General features: G+C 48.9%; 1 protein-coding gene across 4 annotated transcripts in view; it reads right to left on the minus strand.

The window, feature by feature from the left end:
- The window catches only part of CARD9 (caspase recruitment domain family member 9), a 260,551-nt gene that overhangs the window by 78,860 nt on the left and 162,136 nt on the right, over positions 1 to 19,555 (minus strand). For all 4 annotated transcript variants that reach the window (XR_013594687.1, XM_078641905.1, XM_078641907.1 and 1 more), the window contains 2 exons: positions 17,422 to 17,601; positions 16,006 to 16,158 (listed from right to left, as the gene is read on the minus strand). Coding sequence is in view for 3 of the 4 variants with exons in the window: in XM_078641905.1 (XP_078498031.1) it covers positions 16,006 to 16,158; positions 17,422 to 17,601 (333 nt within the window). In the remaining variant the exon portion in view is untranslated. The remainder of the gene's footprint in view (positions 1 to 16,005; positions 16,159 to 17,421; positions 17,602 to 19,555) is intronic.

Below are 19,555 nucleotides of genomic sequence, written 5' to 3' on the forward strand. Positions count from 1 at the left end.
AGAAGCAGCAGTATGATAACATGGCCAAAACAAAGATTAGAAGGAAAGAGGAGGACGATTAAGAGAGGTGTGTCTATAATGAAAACAAATATGAGCCGACTTGTGCCCCATCCATTCCAGTACCCAGGAAGACAACAAACAGTCCCTCTGGTCTGTTTCCATATATGCTGGGATTTCGCTGGAGATAAACCACTTGCATGCATGCCAGTACAATCAGACATGGAGCATTCATCTAAAACCACATCTCAGAAAATCTTTTCGCTCCACTTCGGCATTTCATTCCCAAGAAAACAGCCACGAGACCTAACAAGCATTGGAAATGCAATAGGTCTCGCATTAGAAAAGTTGGAGCTATTGGTCTTGTAAATGACAATTTTTTTATTGTTGTTTTGGTTTTGAAAATAGCGAAATTAATATCTTTGTCATTTACAATGCCAATAGTTATAACTTTCGCAAATGTGACACCTATAGCATTTGTAATGCAACATGATTTGTATTTACGTGACTTAGATGTATTGATATTACAAATAACAATGGCTTTTAATTTTTTAAGTAAATAATACTTAAATAAAAGTGATTGTAATTTATAATGGCAATAGCTTAAACTTTTGTAAAAAACTTTTGTGAAGATTATGTTCAGTGTATTTTATTGTGACGAACAGAAGTGAAATATTAACATCTTTTTGTGACATTTGTAATAAATCTTGAAACATTGAGAGAACATAATTGAACCAGTTGTTGTTGAATAGTTGCACAGATTGATGTTGTGATGGCGCAGTGGTGCTGAGTGATGCTGTGGTGGTGCTGAGTGATGCTGTGGTGGTGAAGAGTGATGCTGTGGTGGTGAAGAGTGATGCTGTGGTGGTGAAGAGTGATGCTGTGGTGGTGAAGAGTGATGCTGTGGTGGTGAAGAGTGATGCTGTGGTGGTGAAGAGTGATGCTGTGGTGTTGCTGAGTGATGCTGAGGTGGTGAAGAGTGATGCTGTGGTGTTGCTGAGTGATGCTGTGGTGTTGCTGAGTGATACTGTGGTGTTGCTGAGTGATACTGTGGTGTTGCTGAGTGATGCTGTGGTGGTGCAGACTGGTGCTGATTGGTGCTGCGGTGGTGCTGTGGTGGTGCAGACTGGTGCTGATTGGTGCTGTGGTGGTGCTGAGTGATGCTGTGGTGGTGCCGAGTGATGCTGTGGTGGTGCCGAGTGATGCTGTGGTGGTGCCGAGTGATGCTGTGGTGGTGCCGAGTGATGCTGTGGTGGTGCCGAGTGATGCTGTGGTGGTGCCGAGTGATGATGTGGTGGTGCCGAGTGATGATGTGGTGGTGCCGAGTGATGATGTGGTGGTGCCGAGTGATGATGTGGTGGTGCCGAGTGATGATGTGGTGGTGCCGAGTGATGATGTGGTGGTGCCGAGTGATGATGTGGTGGTGCCGAGTGATGATGTGGTGGTGCCGAGTGATGATGTGGTGGTGCCGAGGGATGCTGTGGTGGTGCCGAGTGATGCTGTGGTGGTGCCGAGGGATGCTGTGGTGGTGCCGAGTGATGCTGTGGTGGTGCCGAGTGATGCTGTGGTGGTGCCGAGTGATGCTGTGGTGGTGCCGAGTGATGCTGTGGTGGTGCCGAGTGATGCTGTGGTGGTGCCGAGTGATGCTGTGGTGGTGCCGAGTGATGCTGTGGTGGTGCCGAGTGATGCTGTGGTGGTGCCGAGTGATGCTGTGGTGGTGCCGAGTGATGCTGTGGTGGTGCCGAGTGATGCTGTGGTGGTGCCGAGTGATGCTGTGGTGGTGCCGAGTGATGCTGTGGTGGTGCCGAGTGATGCTGTGGTGGTGCCGAGTGATGCTGTGGTGGTGCCGAGTGATGCTGTGGTGGTGCCGAGTGATGCTGTGGTGGTGCCGAGTGATGCTGTGGTGGTGCCGAGTGATGCTGTGGTGGTGCCGAGTGATGCTGTGGTGCTCCTGAGTGATGCTGTGGTGGTGCTGTGGTGCTGCTGAGTGATGCTGTGGTGGTGCTGTGGTGCTGCTGAGTGATGCTGTGGTGGTGCTGCTGAGTGATGCTGTGGTGGTGCTGCTGAGTGATGCTGTGGTGGTGCTGCTGAGTGATGCTGTGGTGGTGCTGCTGAGTGATGCTGTGGTGGTGCTGCTGAGTGATGCTGTGGTGGTGCTGCTGAGTGATGCTGTGGTGGTGCTGCTGAGTGATGCTGTGGTGGTGCTGCTGAGTGATGCTGTGGTGGTGCTGCTGAGTGATGCTGTGGTGGTGCTGCTGAGTGATGCTGTGGTGGTGCTGCTGAGTGATGCTGTGGTGGTGCTGCTGAGTGATGCTGTGGTGGTGCCGAGTGATGCTGTGGTGGTGCCGAGTGATGCTGTGGTGGTGCCGAGTGATGCTGTGGTGGTGCCGAGTGATGCTGTGGTGGTGCCGAGTGATGCTGTGGTGGTGCCGAGTGATGCTGTGGTGGTGCCGAGTGATGCTGTGGTGGTGCTGTGGTGCTGCTGAGTGATGCTGTGGTGGTGCTGTGGTGCTGCTGAGTGATGCTGTGGTGGTGCTGCTGAGTGATGCTGTGGTGGTGCTGCTGAGTGATGCTGTGGTGGTGCTGCTGAGTGATGCTGTGGTGGTGCTGCTGAGTGATGCTGTGGTGGTGCTGCTGAGTGATGCTGTGGTGGTGCTGCTGAGTGATGCTGTGGTGGTGCTGCTGAGTGATGCTGTGGTGGTGCTGCCGAGTGATGCTGTGGTGCTGCTGCCGAGTGATGCTGTGGTGCTGCTGCTGAGTGATGCTGTGGTGCTGCTGCTGAGTGATGCTGTGGTGGTGGTGCTGAGTGATGCTGTGGTGGTGCTGAGTGATGCGGTGGTGGTGCTGAGTGATGCGGTGGTGGTGCTGAGTGATGCGGTGGTGGTGCTGAGTGATGCGGTGGTGGTGCTGAGTGGGAGATGGGGAGAGGGAGAAAAATGAGAGCAGGGAGAGGGTAAAGAGAGAGAGGGGGGAGAGGAGAGAGAGAGGGGGAGAGGAGAGAGAGGGGGAGAGAGGAGAGAGAGACGGGAAGACAGGAGAGGGAAAGGGAGAGAGGGAAGTGAGGGAAAGGGAGACGGGGAGAGAGGAGAGGGAACAGAGGGAAAGGGAGAGAGGGAGAGGGAAGTGAGGGAAAGGGAGAGAGAGATAGGGTAGAGGGAGAGAGGGAGGGTAAGAAGAGAGGGGGAGGACGAAAGCGAAGGACGGAGGGGAGAGAGAGGGGAGGGAGAGAGGGAGAGAGAGAGGAGAGCAGGCAGAGGGGGAGATGGGGAGAGGGAGAAAAAGGAGAGCAGGGGGAAGGTAAAGAGGGAGAGAGGAGAGAGAGGGGGAGAGGAGAGAGGGTGAGAGAGGGGAGAGGGAAATGAGGGAAAGGGAGAGAGGTAGACGGAGAGAGGGAGAGTGAGGGGAGGGAGGGAGAGGGAAGGAGGGAGAGGAGGGGAGATAGAAGGCAGAAACTGCCTGAGAAACAGACACAAAGAAGGAGTAAGAGAGAAAGGATGGCAGGCTTTGAGGAAGAAGAGTGCCGCAGACAGAGATCATGCGGTGAGAAACAGGAGGGGCAAAGGCAGATATGGAAGACGACGATCCATCAAGCAGGTCAAGCCGCGGAGAGGCACAGGAATAGAGCAGGCAGAGCACGGGGAGAGGAGGGGCACAGAGAGACTGATGGGCAGTGGCAGCTAGATTGTAGGTGCTATGAAAGAAGGAGATAGTGAGTCTGAAAAAGGTACGAGTGGGCCAGAGAGATTGGGAGAGAGAAAGACGAGAGCAGACAATATGAATGAAAGGGAGAGAAACAGTAAGACAAACTGGAGGGAGACAACGAGAAGTTGGGGAAAAATGAATGCATGTGGCTAGCAAATGAGGGACTGGGAAGTACGTGATACAGACGAGATAGTGGTAGTAGATAGACGAGTTGAAAAAAAGAGATGGGCAAAAGGCAGTACAGTGAGACACAGGGAGAACGAAAGTGAAAGAAGAGGGCATCATTGGGTAAAAGTGACAGAGAGAGAGAGGCAAGAGGGAGTGTAAAGTTTGAGTCCAAGAGAGGAGAGCTAGACAGACAATAAAAGTATGGGTGCACAAACAGACACAGGCAAGAGATAGAATACTCTGGGAGAAATATAGCAACGAGAGATAGAGTGACCGCAATAAAGAGACTAGGAGAGTGAATGGGAAACTCGGAATTCCAATATTTTAAGGGCAGAGTAGGAAAGACATGCATTAGACAGGCAATGTGGATGAGAAAAACGAAGATCAACGCACGAGAGGAAGAGAGCAATAAAGACACTAAGTGGAGACAATAAAGTAAAGTAAAGTCCACATTTGTAAAGCGCACAATCACCCGTAAGGGTCTCTAGGCGCTGGGGGGCCGTCGGGAAGATTAAGCGAGCTATTGCCCGGAGTCACATGGTGCTGGGCTGACCTGCCGCCGGAGCCGGGGATCGAACCGTGGTCCCCAGATTCCAGCGTCAGTCGCCCTGGCCGCGGCGCCACACCTCTTCCACTTGAGAAATGATAGAGAAATGTAAGTGCACCCACGGGAGAGACTGGGTGGGGCAGGACAGACAAAGTGCGATACAGAAAAGAGACATGCATCATACAGATGGGAAGGGGCAAAAAAGAGATAGAGACAGTAGAAAGAGATGGGCAAAAGGCAGTAAAGTGAGAAAACAAAGATGAAACAAGGAAGAGGGAAAGAAAGGATGGAGGCTGACGGGCCAAAAGAAGGAAATGAAAGAACGAAGGAAGAAAGGGAGCAGGGTGAACAACAGAAGGAAGGACATTGAGGAGAAACGTAGCCGCAGACTCTTTGGACATTAGGAAAAGGCACGCTGAAGGGCGAGGGAGGGAGGAGAAATGCGAGAAACGTGTGAAGCAGGGGGCGGGGGTAGCGGATACCGTTGAAGTGAAGCTGAGCTTCACTTCAAAGGCTTGTTGGCACAGCGCACGCTGGGATATGCCTGTGGGAGGGAGGCTGGTGTCTGTGCACGTGCTTTTTATGGCAATGCACATGCGCATTGAGCGAGCTTTTCACGGGCACTGCATGGAATCGCCCGATCTCGGTAAGCTCTGTTTAAGCCCCTTTATATCTCGCTACGCTCAATGCGCATGCGCATTGATAGGTCACGAGACCTAATAAAAAGGCCCGGCAGCAGTAAAACTAGCACCAGCTGGCTCTTAATCTGCAGCTCTTGGTTCTAATCACAGAACGGAGGGATGGGCAGTGCAGGTGCATTCAATTTATTCTTGCATCACCCCTCCTTCTACCGGATGCTGTGCAAGTTAAAGTGTCATCATTTGATGTTATGCGCACTAGGACCCTTGTTGTTCTCGGCAGACTCTGGAGTGGAAACACGTGATAGGTGGGAAGGTGTTAGGGTGGGGTTAACGTAAAGTATGATATAATGTGCAGTGTGTGAGTGTATGCAGAGGAATAAAGTAATGCTCAATAGCAGCTCCTGTGTGGTGTAATTCATCTGCATGCTTCTGGGTTAGGGAAGACGCTACAACTGGCAACGAGAATTGGATCCTTGGCCAAGAAGACAAGACTGCTCTCCCGGAGAGTTTTTGACGATACAGCAAACGGTTCGTGCATGCCACGTGTGCCCAGAATTGATGCAGCGGTCTTAGACTGGCACATGTGGGGTCAAAGCACTGCTCCAGCCCATACATGTCCGCAGAAGAAATCGAAGGTCCTACAGTGGAGCATATTCGTAACACCCACCAAAACTGCCAACAAGGTGTTCGACAGAGATGTTGCCCCGTGCACCAAATACAGAATGATTATTCAGACAAAATAAAAGATAATGACATTAGCAAGGTTCAAGAAACAGAGAACTTACTCTCCGTAAAGGGTAGCTGAAGCATAATGTAGCTCATGCTTTGAAGGGAACAGAAGTTTTCGGTGGGTATCAACATGCACCACCATTGCCTGAATGGCACATGCCAAAACAATGTTGACAGAAGGGAGCACGAAATACACTGCAGCCGTGTTGCTGAAGCCACCACCACCTTTTGACACTTCTAAGAAACAGAGGATTGGTGCCAGGTGTGTTGCAGGGATCAAAACCTTTGATGACTTCATAGATGCACTAGAGGAAGAAGAGGATAATAAGATCATCAAATATTTGAAAAACCTTGCAGGTGATGGAGTGAAAAAAGTGCTAAAGAAAATCTCAGAGTAATGTAAAATCATACCAAAAGGCAAAGGAAGTGTTGGAGGACAAGTTCAATCCAAAGACGAATGTTGACTTTAAAAGATATATCTTCAACCAAGCCCAACAACAGGTTGGTGAAACAATGGGTGACTTTGTTGAAAGACTTTATGAGATTATTGAACGCTGCAAGTTCTGTGACTTCACTGATGAGGATGCCATGCACCTCAGAGACATTGATGGCAGCCTTTGAGATTTGTTTAGAAGGTGCATGCTGAGAGAGACAGTCTAGAGAAAATGCCGATAGCTGCGGCAGCAGAAGGATCAGACCTTCAACTGCTGACATGGAAGCAGGAACAGCACACAATGAATTGGGTTTGACTATGAAAAGCGAGCACGAGCATAAACAAGACACACGTTAAGTCGAAGGAAAAGAAGACTATACTTCCGATGTGGATTTTCGTTTCCCCATGAAGGTAAATGTCCAGCCATAGGACAAGTCTGCAAAGGTTCTTGGAAAGAGAACCATTTCATAACAGTGTTCGAGCTAAGGAAAAATCAAGTGCGTCACAACGGCAAGAAAAGATGGACGCAAGAACGTTCAAGAAGCATTCTCACCACGCCCCTGAAACAAAAAAGTAACCTCAGCTATAACAAGTAAGAAATCGGGCAAGATCTATCATCATCAAGCTCATCGTACAAAGGCTCTCTGACGCCACTATCGAGTATCAGCAAAGAAGATGGGTGTGCACGGATATCTACCAAAGAACGGCGTACACATGTGGGGATAGCAACCTGTAAAAAAGATCACAGTTCAAAGAAAGCTCACCAAACAAAGTGACAAACTTAATTTGGACACTGTCCCAAAATCACATTGAAACTGAATGATCACCCAATAACTTTCATCAGACAGTGGCACATCGATTAACATCATGCCTGTGGAAAAGTTTAAACAGCCTATCCCCTGTGACTCGCCTCACTCCATCAGGCACAAAGGTATATACTTGGGCTGCTTCTGAGCCACTGCAAAATCAAGGGTCATTCACAGTGATAGTGAGACACAAAAAGACATTGATGCGAGCCACCATTCACATTCTACAAGGGCCCGACACAGTGGTATCCAGTACTGCCCCTATGAACAGGTTGCACTGAGAGGGCATCAGGTGAGACTTGGGTACAGTTATAGAAAAACCCAACTTGTACACCAACTGGGTTGTAACCTGCAGATGATGACTCACCATCTCTGGAGACTCTGCCTTCAACAACCAGTCGTCCAGGTAGGGGAAAACTGGAATCCCCGACCTCCTGAGATGGGCAGCCACCACTGCCATCACCTTGGTGAAGACTGGAGGTGCGGTAGTAAGACCAAACGGAAAGACCGCAAACTGGTAGTGCTGCGACCCAACCGTAAACCGGAGATACTTCCTGTGCAACTTCAGGATAGGGATGTGAAATTACACATCCTGCAAGTCGATGAACACCATCCAGTCCTCTTGCTGCAGTGCCTGAAGAATCTGCGCTAGGGTAAGCATCTAGAACCTCTCCTGCTTGAGAAACAGATTCAAAATTCTGAGGTTCAGGATGGGGCGTAACCTGCCATCCTTCTTGGGAATCAGGAAAACCGGGAGTAGCAACTCTGACCCCTTTCCTCCTCCGGAATCACCTCTATCACACCTTTTTGTAACCGGGTAAGAACCTCCTCTGAAGGAGAAGCAAATGATTCTCCGTGCAAAACCCTTGGCGAGGAGGGAATTCCCTGAAGGGAAGGGCGTACCCATTTTCTACCAGATCTAAAACCCAAAAGGTCAGAAGTGATTAATTTCCAATCCAGTAGAAAATGGGTAAGCCGGCCTCTCATGGGACCTACATGATCCAGGATGGCGGATCTAGGGCTGCTTTCCTGCATTACCAGGAGGGGTTGGGGAGGTAGAAGAGGAGGAGGAGGAAAAAGAAGGCGGACGTCCGTCTCCACGAAGACGACCTCTGCCTTTACCCCTGTAGCTCTTATACAAGGGGTTCTGCTGCTGCTGCTGAGGCTGTCTGAACCCACGAAAGGAAGACTTGCCAAAGCCACGGTATTGCTTATATACATAGCCTCTTGTCTGAGTTTGCAGACCCAAAGACCTTGCCGTTGCCTTACTGCCCTTAAGTCTTTGCAGGGCAGAGTCAGCCTTTTCACCAAAAAGCTTGGACCCATCAAATGGCAAATCTATAAGAGCAGCCTGCACGTCAGGCGAGAAGCCAGAAGACCTTAACCATGCAGGTCTTCTTGTCGCAATGGATGAACCCATTACTCTGGCATCAGAATCGGTGTCCAAACCAGACTGGATAACTTGGCGAGCCGCAGCCTGAGAATCCGCCAACACTTCACTCAGATTCCCCCTGACCTCTTCAGACAACTTTGGAAGAAGCTGTTTTGCAGAGTCCATTAGGGCATGGATATATCTGCCCAAGAGAAAAGTGGCGTTGGTAGACTTCAGTGCCATACTAGCAGACGAAAAGAACTTTTTCGCTGATTGCTCCAACTTCTTGGAATCCGTGTCTGCGGGAGACTGCGAAAACACCGCTGTAGATTGCTTCGAACAAGAAGCCTGCACCACCAGACTTTCAGGAGAGGGGTTAGAGGAAAGGGAAACTGGATCTCCAGGAACAGGTCTATACCTTCTTGAGACTGACCTCGAAACCGCAGGAGCCGAAAGAGGGTTGCGCCACACATCGAGAATTGGCTCAGTCAGAGCATCATTGAATGGCAAAAGTGGTTCAACCACCGAAGATGGGGAATGAAGCACCCCCGTAAGAAGATTAGGCTTATACTCCGCCACAGGAAGCTGCAAATCCAAAAGTTCTGCAGCCTTCCTAATAACCATATGATAAGGAGCAACATCCTTCAAGGGAGAAGCCTTTTGAGAAGCAAAGTCCCACTCCGGAGAAGTGTCAAGCCCACTTGCCTCACACAAGTCTTCAAACACATCTTCTGTGTCATACACCTCTCCTTCTTCCCTCTCTTTAGCCTGGTACTGCTACTCTTCCAACAATCTCTGTGCCTCTCTCCTCGAGCACATCTTCGGTTGCGGCATCGGCGTCACCACACGTGGCGTCGACGGCTCCGGGAGCGACGTCAAAGGTGGATCCAAAATCATAGCCAGGGCCGATCCAATTCGAGAGGCTTCACGGGATGGAGCCGGGGACTGACCATACGGCGTCGACATCCTCGGAGCCGGGAAGGGCCAGGACAGCGTCGCTGGCATGAACGGCATAAAGGGTGTCTGAGGATACTGGTGAGGCACACCCAAATTATATGCCAAAGGACCCATGGGACCCAAAGGTGCTCCAGAGGGGTACGAGGCCCTGGTGAATACACCATACATCGCATTTAAAAAATGTGAGGGATCCGAACCTGGCATCAGAAACTGAGGGTATGAAATCTGTTTGACATCCGAATGAGGTACCTCTGGAATCGGAGCCGCTGGAGCCACAGGTGGAACAGCCGGAGCCGAAGGAACCTCATCATCAGCTGGATTCGACCCATCTTCTGGAGCCGGTGAGAATCTCGGCGTCATCGCCTGCTGTGGAGTCCCCTTATAGGAAGGAGATTAAGCTGGAGTCGCCTGAGAAGACACTGAAGGAGAAATCAAGTCCTTTTCTTGAGGTTGAGCAGGAGAAGGTGACCTCGACACCACAGACTTCGAAGATCGGCGCCGAGAACCATGTCTCCTCCTCTTCTTATGCTTCCTCTTGGAGTCTTGCGACGTCAAAGACCTGGACTTTGACCTTTTTCGACCCCTTTTTTCTTTCCTTGCCTTGGCCATGTAAAGTTTGGCTTCTCGCTCCTTCAACGCCTTGGGATTAATCTTCCTGCAAGAAGAACATCCCTCGACGTCGTGGTCTGAAGATAAACACCAAAGGCATTCTTCATGTGGGTCAGTCATTGACATATGTTTACCACACTCCCTGCAGGGCTTAAAACCGGACTTCCTCGGAGCAGACATGACAAGAAAGAAAGAGATACAATAACAAAGTATCCAAACGAAGTATGGAGAGTCCCTGAAAAAACCGTTAGCCTCGACAGCTCAGAACAAAGGGAACGGACTTCATAACGCTGACGTGGTCCTTTTATGGCTTCGGTGACGTCATGCAAAGCCGCATGCGGAGCCATGGCATTGTGACGACCTCGTCAGGCGGAGTGCTAGGAAAAATTTCCGCGGAATGCTGGCGCAGGGGATATTCATAAGGTGAGGAATTCACAGGCAGATGTATTCATCAGAAAGAGCTTCAAGATATCGATTGTGGTTCCCTCAGCTAGATGAGCGAATCGGGAAGGAACTGAAGGCACATCACAATTCCAATTGTTTGTCCCCCAGAGTGACGCAGCACACAGTGATCATGTCGGAGCTTCCTGCTCATGATTGGGAGAGGGTTGCAGTTGACTTATTTGGGCCTTTAAAAAATGGACACCATCTCATGGACCTTTAGGAAATGGACACCATCTCATGGTAGTCATAGATGAAAATTCACTTTTTCCTTTGGTGGAAGACCTATCTTCGACAACCCATGACAAAGTCATAGAATGGCTTAATTACATCTTTGCAACATGAGACATCCCTGAAATCCTCAAATCTGAGAACGGCCCACCCTTTAACAGCAAAGACTTCACAAAATATCTTGTCCGACTCCATGTCAAACACCAAAAGAGTTTGGTCCTCTAGCCCCAGGCCAATGGTGCTGTTGAACGAGTCAAGGGTACCCTCAAGATGGTCATTCAATGAGCGTCCATGGAGGGAATCAATCTAAATCAAGCTTCCTGCCAGCCTTCCTGGGCCTATCGATCAACCCTCACTCCACAACTGGCGAGAGTTCAGCCACCTTACTATTTTGAAAAGCCATTTGAACAAAACAACCTCCATAGTCCCTGGATTGATCAATGAATGCTGACACGGTTCGAGACACCGACGCAACTCGGAAGAGGAAAATGAAAACATGCAGAAACGGGCGTCACCATATCCAGGAGACAACTTTCAATAAAGGAGACAGGGTACTGGTTAAGCAGAGACCCAGATGGAAAAGTGACACTTTTTGACACTGATCCATTACGGTCGTAGCGTGCAAGGGACATATGGTGACAGCACATCGTCCTGGACAATACATTACTTTGGACACATCACATTTTAAACACCTATCACAACACTTGTAGAATTTTGAAATCAATCAATCAAAACATTTATATAGCGCACTACTCACCCGGAGGGTCTCAAGGCGCTTGGGGGAGGGGGGTCCGCTACTGCTCGAACAGCCAGGTCTTGAGCTGCTTCCTAAAGGCGAGGTGGTCTTGGGTCAGGCGGAGGTGGGTCGGGAGGGAGTTCCAGGTCTTGGCGGCCAGGAAGGAGAAGGACCTTCCTCCTGTGGTGGCTCTTCGGATGCGGGGGACGGCGGCGAGGGCGTGGCTGGTCGATCGAAGCTGGCGAGTGGGAGTGTAGAAGTTGAGGCAGCTGTTGAGGTATCCTGGGCCTAAGTTGTGTAGGGCTTTGTGGGCGAGGAGACGGAAGGTGATTCTCTTGTTGACCGGGAGCCAGTGCAGGTCTCTTGGGTGTCCGGAGATGTGGCTGTGTCGGGGGATGTCGAGGATGAGTCTTGCTGAGGCGTTCTGGATCCGCTGGAGTCTCTTCTGGAGCTTGGCGGTGGTTCCGGCGTAGAGTGCGTTGCCGTAGTCCAGTCGGCTGGTGACGAGGGCCTGGGTGACTGTCTTCCTGGTCTCGGTGGGGATCCACCGGAAGAGCTTGCGTAGCATGCGTAGGATGTTGAAGCAAGACGAGGAGACGGCGTTGACTTGTCTGGTCATGGAGAGGGAGGAGTCCAGGATGAAGCCCAGGTTGCGTGCGTGGTCTGTTGGTTTGGCTGCACTGCCCAGGGCGGGCGGCCACCAGGAGTCGTCCCAGGCGGAGGGCGAGGAGCCCAGGATGAGAACTTCCGTCTTGTCTGAGTTCAGTTTCAGGCGGCTGTTCATCATCCACTCGGCTACGTCTTTCATCCCTTCGTGTATGTTGGTTCTGGCAGTGGCGGGGTCGTTGGTGAGGGAGAGGATCAGCTGGGTGTCGTCGGCGTAGGAGATGATGTTGAGGTTGCGTTGGCGTGCGATGGCCGCCAGGGGGCTCATGTAGACATTGAAGAGGGTGGGGCTGAGCGAGGAGCCTTGAGGAACGCAGCAGATGACTTCGGTGGCTTCTGATCTGAACGGGGGTAGGCGGACTCTCTGTGTCCTTCCGGCGAGGAAGGAGATGATCCATTCTAGTGCCTTCTCTTGGATTACGACGTTGCTGAGGTGCTGCACTAGGGTGCGGTGGCAGACAGTGTCGAACGCCGCGGAGAGGTCCAGGAGGATGAGGGCCGCGGTTTCCCCGTTGTCCAGCAGGGCTCGGATGTGTGAGGCAACCCCACCAGCAGGTCCGGCTCAAGCACCTGAGCCTATGTCGCCAATGCCCCATCAGGGTGGACCTCGATCATCTGGGATAACCTGAGCCAGCAAATAAGTGCGAGCTGCTCATCGACTAATCAAGGTAATGTGATTAGGTCTGCCATTTTTATTTAAAATGGCGGAGATGTAGCATATTAATGTTATGCTCTCTAAGACCCTTTTGGTTCTGGGTGGACTCTGGAGAGGAAACATGATATGTGGGGGAGGTGTTAGGAAGTGGTTAACCTAAAGTACAATATAATGCACTGTTTGTTAGTGTATGCTAAAGAACAAAGTAATGATTGATAGCAGCTCCTATGTGGCATAATTCATCTGCATGCACCTGGTCTGGGGAAGATGCTACATGTTTGACGAGTACTGGGAAAGTTAAAGTGATGCTGATTGGCTGTGGTGTGTTATACATTCAAAGGTTAAAGTCACCCTACTCCCAGCCAGAGGTGTCCCAGCAGCAGGAGTCTCATGGTCCACGTTTACCATGGTCCACCTCTCCCAGATCAAAAGCCATGACAAGCAAGGAGGGAAGATTGGAAGTAGACGAAGAGGAATGCAGGAGAATTGATCAGGAGCTAGTCTGTCTCTTGAACATCATAGACCTGTTTACTATGCCTCTCCCATGACTGTTCCCACAACTAACTCAAGTGCAGCACACTTCGGCATTCGATCAAAATGTTTCTTTCGATCTGACTGATTGGGAGCTAGTGAGTACAGGAAGATATGGCTCAAAAAATAGAAACACATCTTCTAGTAAAAGAGGTTTTAAACCTTAAAAGCAAGACCAGTAAAATAAGAATTACATGTTTACTTAAAGTAAAATCACTGCAATTATATACGTTCATTATGGTCGTCTGGTGGGGAGCTCCAGCCAGGAGCTCCCGGCCAGGGATTGCTGTTTTGGGCTTTAATCTCTTATCGCCCCCCACCCCGGACGCTCTTTACTCACCCAGGGTCATGCTCAGACTGCTGTCATCATCTCTCCAATCCCCTTTCCTGGATTCGAGCTCTTCGGAGGGAATCTGGAGCATTTCCATGACCAGCGGAGCCCGAGCAACATGGCCGATGTCCGTGGAGCTGCAGCAGCAGCTAAAGGGGAGACTGGCTCTGGCGCACCGCCCGGGCCGTCACCTAGCCAGCCGGACATCTGGCATAGTTCCTACGTGTTTTCTTCGCTGCTGTTGCCTTTTCCTCCCCCTGCATACTGATGAATCGATGATGGTAGGCCGTCAAAGGAATTCAATCTTGGCGGTGCAGCTGCTTGGTGGCGTTTCTCCGGTTGGTGGGGATGAGGTCTCACCACCCGATGCCTTCCGGACTCGAACGCTGCCGCCCCCTACGGTCTGCCTTCCCGCTTCACCTTCCATGGGACGTCCGGGACTCGCTAGTCCAATTGCCAGGTACGGGGTGCAGATGCAGGAAGAATCCAGACTCTGCGGCGTGACGCCCCCGGGCTCTTCCTTGCTATCTCAGCCTGGGAGGCACGACCTCCTGGACTGCTTTGCTGCCTCCCTCTCTCCGGGACCGCTGTCCCTGGCACCCAGACGGACTTCCCCAGACATTCGGCGTGCATCTCAACGCCACTGCTGCCCTCGCAACCCAGAGTCTGTGCATCCAGACAGACTGTTTGGGTTCAATACCTTTGACGACTCCGAGACCCCAGCAACCCTAAACGTTGGTTCGTTTGTCTGTGTTCAGTGATTCCCGAATCCCTTCCCCTCCTGCTCCCTTGACTGCAGACCTCCGCTCCGTAGTTCCAGCACCCTCGTTATTTTGCGGATTTGATCTCCTGAGCTGCATTGCCATTTTGTGACTTTGCTTACGGTGCCCGTTTCCCGGGTCATCCATCTTGGAGAACTCATCCACCTCACCTACTGCCGGACTACGCACTTTTGTCCACCGACTACACTTTTACTCTGTCCTGCCCCCCCTTTGGTCTTCCTCCTCCCTCCTTTCCCTCATTGTGCTTGATTGTCTTTTGATCCCCCTACAGCATCTCCATCCCTACCTGTTCCTGCTGGCCCGATCCTCCTTCCTACCCTTTTTTTTCCTTTTTCCCCCTTCCTTACATACCCCATTGGACATGTCTATATTCTATGCTAAGTTATTGTAACTGCTGTAATTGTGCAATCACTGTTTGTAACTCTCTGTTCCTTATGTAAAGCACTCCAATACCTCCGGGTCTAGCCAGCGCTATATAAAACTCAAATAAATAAAAAATAAAAAATAATGTTAGTCAAGGCTCATGTTTTAATAAAACCATTGCCTTATATTTTTATGATTTTGCTCACACAAAACACCAAAAGGTTCTACTGAAAAAGAATGCTGATAAATATAGTTTATTCACCTGCTTATTTCACCATACTTCAATTAAGCATCTCATCATCTTGTAAACTGTGTTGCTCCACCAGGGAAAAGCCTTCTCTTCCATAAATAGTCCCTGACAAATGCAGAAAACAATGCACCTAATCCGTTGCAATGAATCCACTTCTAAAGAGGAGAAACAATACACCTAATAGCCAATAACCTCACAGTGAGAGAGAAATACTCCTCTGGAAGGATCTAAGATGTGACTCTCAAAGCAAGTCTAAAGGGGCTGGCCCAAATAAGCCAGTGGCAGAAATGGTAGAAATGAAATGTAACGTTGGTAGTTTATTAATGTATCTGCAGATGCATTCTATAGATATATCTCTGTTCATCATTTACAAGATGTCATGTCGATGACTAAAGCGGTTAATCCAGGCCTTAAAATGCAAATGGGTAATGACAAAGACGAGGTTACATGGCCAGCACAAGGGTTTAAGGTGCGTTTTTAACAGGAATTAGTGTGCTGGACAACTGCCATTTTTTTCGATAGCTGAAGATAGGCTAAAGGTAATCTGTGATGGTGACTCACTATAGATCAACCAGAGAGCCGATTCATGCCACTTTTTGGATGTGGTGGTGATGACACTGTTAAAGAAAGAATGCGGTGCCCCGCATTACTGAAGCGTTCATAGTTGAGGGGTCGTCGAGCGCGCAGAAAGTAAGTGTGCTTTAGAAAGTAAACCACTCCTAGTCCCATTTGTGCCCTTGCACTTTGCTTCAACATGAAAAGAGAACTGCAAGATAAGGCAGTATTTGCACATGAGCTCAGGAAGGCGACCGCCTCCCTTCACATCTTTATGGACACTGGTTCCTATCCTGAGCTTGTGTGATAGCCTAATACGTTCTGGGTATTGTAGTCTTGCTTTGCTTCCACTGAGCTAATTAGATTAACACACATGAAATCAATGATTTTAAAGTGAAAGATTCTGCACTGTAGTTAGTGTCCGTAATAATCTGGAGTGAGATGGTCACCCTGGACCTCCATGGAGCATGCCAGAAAGATGCAAATCATTTTTAGCTGCTTACCTTGTCGCGGAGATCCTCTGCCTGACGAAGGGCCTTCCTCAAATTGTAAAGGTTATTCACCAGGTCCTGGTGCTCCTCCAGCGCCTGCCTGCGGTCGTCTTCTAGAGCTTGAATGTAAAGCCGGTTCTTCTCCGCTTTCCCCTCTTTGGAGATCTTTGCAAAAAAAAGTCCACCAAATCAGTCATTCCCAAGTTAAATCAGTGACATTATGAATGAAGCGCAATCTGCTGATGTCCCTAATCCAGTGCACAGTGGCTCCTGAGGGTGGTTCATACTATCAGAATGCCTCTATTTTTATTACTGTACCTTTGATCACATTATGCTGAATTCTTATTGTTTAATTACAAAAAGGGGGTGGTGATGGACAGAGTATCTGAGTTAATCAGAACACTCCTACCCAGTCAACAGATCAGGGCTTGATCCATCACCGTTTTTTAGCTCACTGGACCATCCCAGTTCAGAACCTGGCTATATGCAAATTAGTCTGTCCCTGGCCCAGTGCATCATGGGAACAGGGCAGACCAAACTACCAAGCCAATTCTTCACTGGAAAGGAAACAAGCTTCTTATTGTTTGGTATATATGGCTGCAGACAACATTTATAGATGCAACATGTGAACTGATTTTCTGTAACGTGATCAAGAAGTATTTCGAGATTTGGTTCCTCCCAAGCTAGGATTTAAAGATATCTGGTATGAATTATAGTCATAGTTGCTAAGCTTTAAATCTATTCAGAACTCTGAATGCAGGGTGGGCTATCAATGCCCCGATTGATGTGTGCCGCATTGATTTGGCTCTATATTGCATGATATGCAATATCCATTTCTGTAAGTGTAGGAAACAGAAATTTAAACACTTTTAAATAGAAAAATTAAACCCATTAAGGGCCACATCTGGTTTGCGTGGTCCCCGAAAAGTTAAGGATAATACAACAGTGAACTGGCACACAACAATGAAAGAAAGGTCTATGTGACTAACAGGACTCATTTCCAAAATAAAATACACAGGGTTTGTGGTCTAGAATGCGGGGAATTGGACCCAACAAGAATAAAACACTAAAAATACACAATATCACTAATTGATTCATAGTTTAACATAACTGGCCATAGATGTGCAGAGTAAGCGAACACAGGCAATGCTTTAATAAGTAGCAGGAGGATAAATAGGCATGTTTGTCCTGTCTGCCCACTTCCACCCAGCTCCTTACAAGCAGTCTCTCCATGGTCCTCTGCTTTACATTTACCTAGCTGTTACCATTAGGAGTTGCCCCCGAAAGACAGTAATGACATAGTTCCTACCAAAGCCGACAACATGGTCGACAATTACATTCCATGTGGAGTACATCTACCCTGGCAATATAACCAAGGGAGCCGGAGTCAGTGAGCCACATCTGGTATGGGCTTCCCTGGCTTCTTACTTGGACTGCAGTTTCCAGCTCTTGTAATTTGGCTTTGAGAAGGTCCTTCTCCCGCTGCAGCTCATAGATGACGTCTTGGCTCGGTCTCTGCTGCATGGCGTGCTTCAGTTTCATGGTGTGCTTCCTCTCCACGTTGCAGTCGTCCTCTGCTTTCATCAGCTTATGTTTTAGTCGGTCTATCTGTGGGAAAGGATAGAAAGTGTTACTTTTTTGAGGGGTGGGGAGGTTGTACAATAGCTGCAAAACAGTCAACTTTTAGTTACCATATGTGGCCATGTCACAAGGACACAGCTTTTCCAGTCTTTGACTTTCCTTTTACAAATGACTGTTTTAAGATACATCAGCCTGATCCATTTAATCAAACCAAGGCTACACCTCCCTCAGTGCACTGATTTCTTAACTAAACTACCAGCACCGGTAACAGAGTGATCTAGAAATGCCAGTTCACTCAATGTCACCCTGCACAAAGTTAAGCATTGAAAGTAAAGAAAAACGGACCGCCTCAAATGTTCCTGTAACTGTCCCTCAGCTGAAGAAAAAGGCTAAATTCTCCATCAACGATGCCAACAAGTACCCCCATGTCATGCATGTCACCTTTGGCTAGTCCTGGCTTTTATCATCAGGATAAAGCATTCTGGGATATGTAGTTCAACTTGTAACATTGTATGGGCTCAAGAATCCTTACAGGCAAAGCATTGTTGGCTAGAAACCAGGAATGGCACTAAGTGGCACACATAGTAATTTAATTCGTCTAGCACACTGAACCATACGTTTGTAGTCTCTAGGCGTTGATAACAGGTGCTGTTACCCAACACACAGGTACGCAAGAGCCCTTGGCAGCTATATCAGGCACTGCTTCAGGGTAGGTCTTTATTTCTTCACAGGAATACCAGCTGACTCCACGTCACTGAGAAGCATCTTTTTCCAGCTCAGCTGAAATGAAAGACTAGAAGTCCCAGAATGCAGTGATTTGGATGTTGAAAGCCAACCACTGGCAACAAAGTAGCACAGTAAGTAATCTGGAGGACTGTGTATTCAGGAACAGCGTTACAGAGGTCTGCTTGCCTCTAGTATGCATGGCTATGCTGGCAACGTGCTAGGCACTTCTGTATCCTTCACATAGAACAGTGGCCCATTTTTGGTGCTAACCATCACCAGGCACTTTGTAGTATAGAAGTAAATGGTAAACGGAGAGTATACACCTTATTTCTATACCATATTTAACGATTAGAAGCCTACTTCATAATTGGTTCACTTAACCGTTTCTTGGACTTGAGACTGGTAACTTCAATGCTAGGGTTGATAATACCAGTTACTCACATCTTCAATATAGGCAAAACCCCACCAGGAGCAGTGGTTGCATAATGCACACCTACTGACTTCAGCGTCAAACGGACCCCTACAATATTCATCTTAGGATCACTGAGGGTATAGCATGCAACATCACTATACCACAAAAGTGCAGAGTACAGCCTCCGACAGAGCTAATCCACACACTGATTAGAATCTACCCACTCCTTCAGAAGGAGGAACAAAACTACGAGCACAGTACAAACTGCATGCAGTCATCGTACATTGAGCAGGACTAGAGCCTCCTTCGTCTGGTATAACACACAACAGAAGGTCAGTGCTACGAGAACATACCATTTGCATAATCAACGGTACACCACAACCAAGGACCTAACACCAGATATCAAACCTCACACACAAATCACACACACAAGACCAACCTGTATCAGAGCACCACAAGCATAAAGTATAGACTAGACCAGCAAATATCAAATCTAACACACACTAAATATCACACACAAACAACCCTTCTCAGAGTGCCACATGTAAACAAGCCTTTGGAAAAGTCAATTGGCCTCGGCAATCCAAGGTGTTTTGGCATGGTCAATGGTATTGTCTTTTAGCCATGTGTTATGGAGTGGCTAACAGGTGCTGAAATGGCCACCGGTGGGAAGATGATTGAAAGATCGAACGCAGGGAAGCTGCTGCGGCGTTACTCGTTCAAACCCCACAACAGGCCAGTCTCCTAACTAATGTCACATTTTCCTGTCCTGTGGACTACAAGGTTGTTAGTTTGAGTGAGGATAAGTAAGAAAGCTGCAGTTGTCTTGCCATCAAAACGCTC

The sequence above is a fragment of the Lissotriton helveticus genome, chromosome 5_1 (assembly GCF_964261635.1).
Source record: "Lissotriton helveticus chromosome 5_1, aLisHel1.1, whole genome shotgun sequence".
NCBI lineage: Eukaryota > Metazoa > Chordata > Amphibia > Caudata > Salamandridae > Lissotriton > Lissotriton helveticus.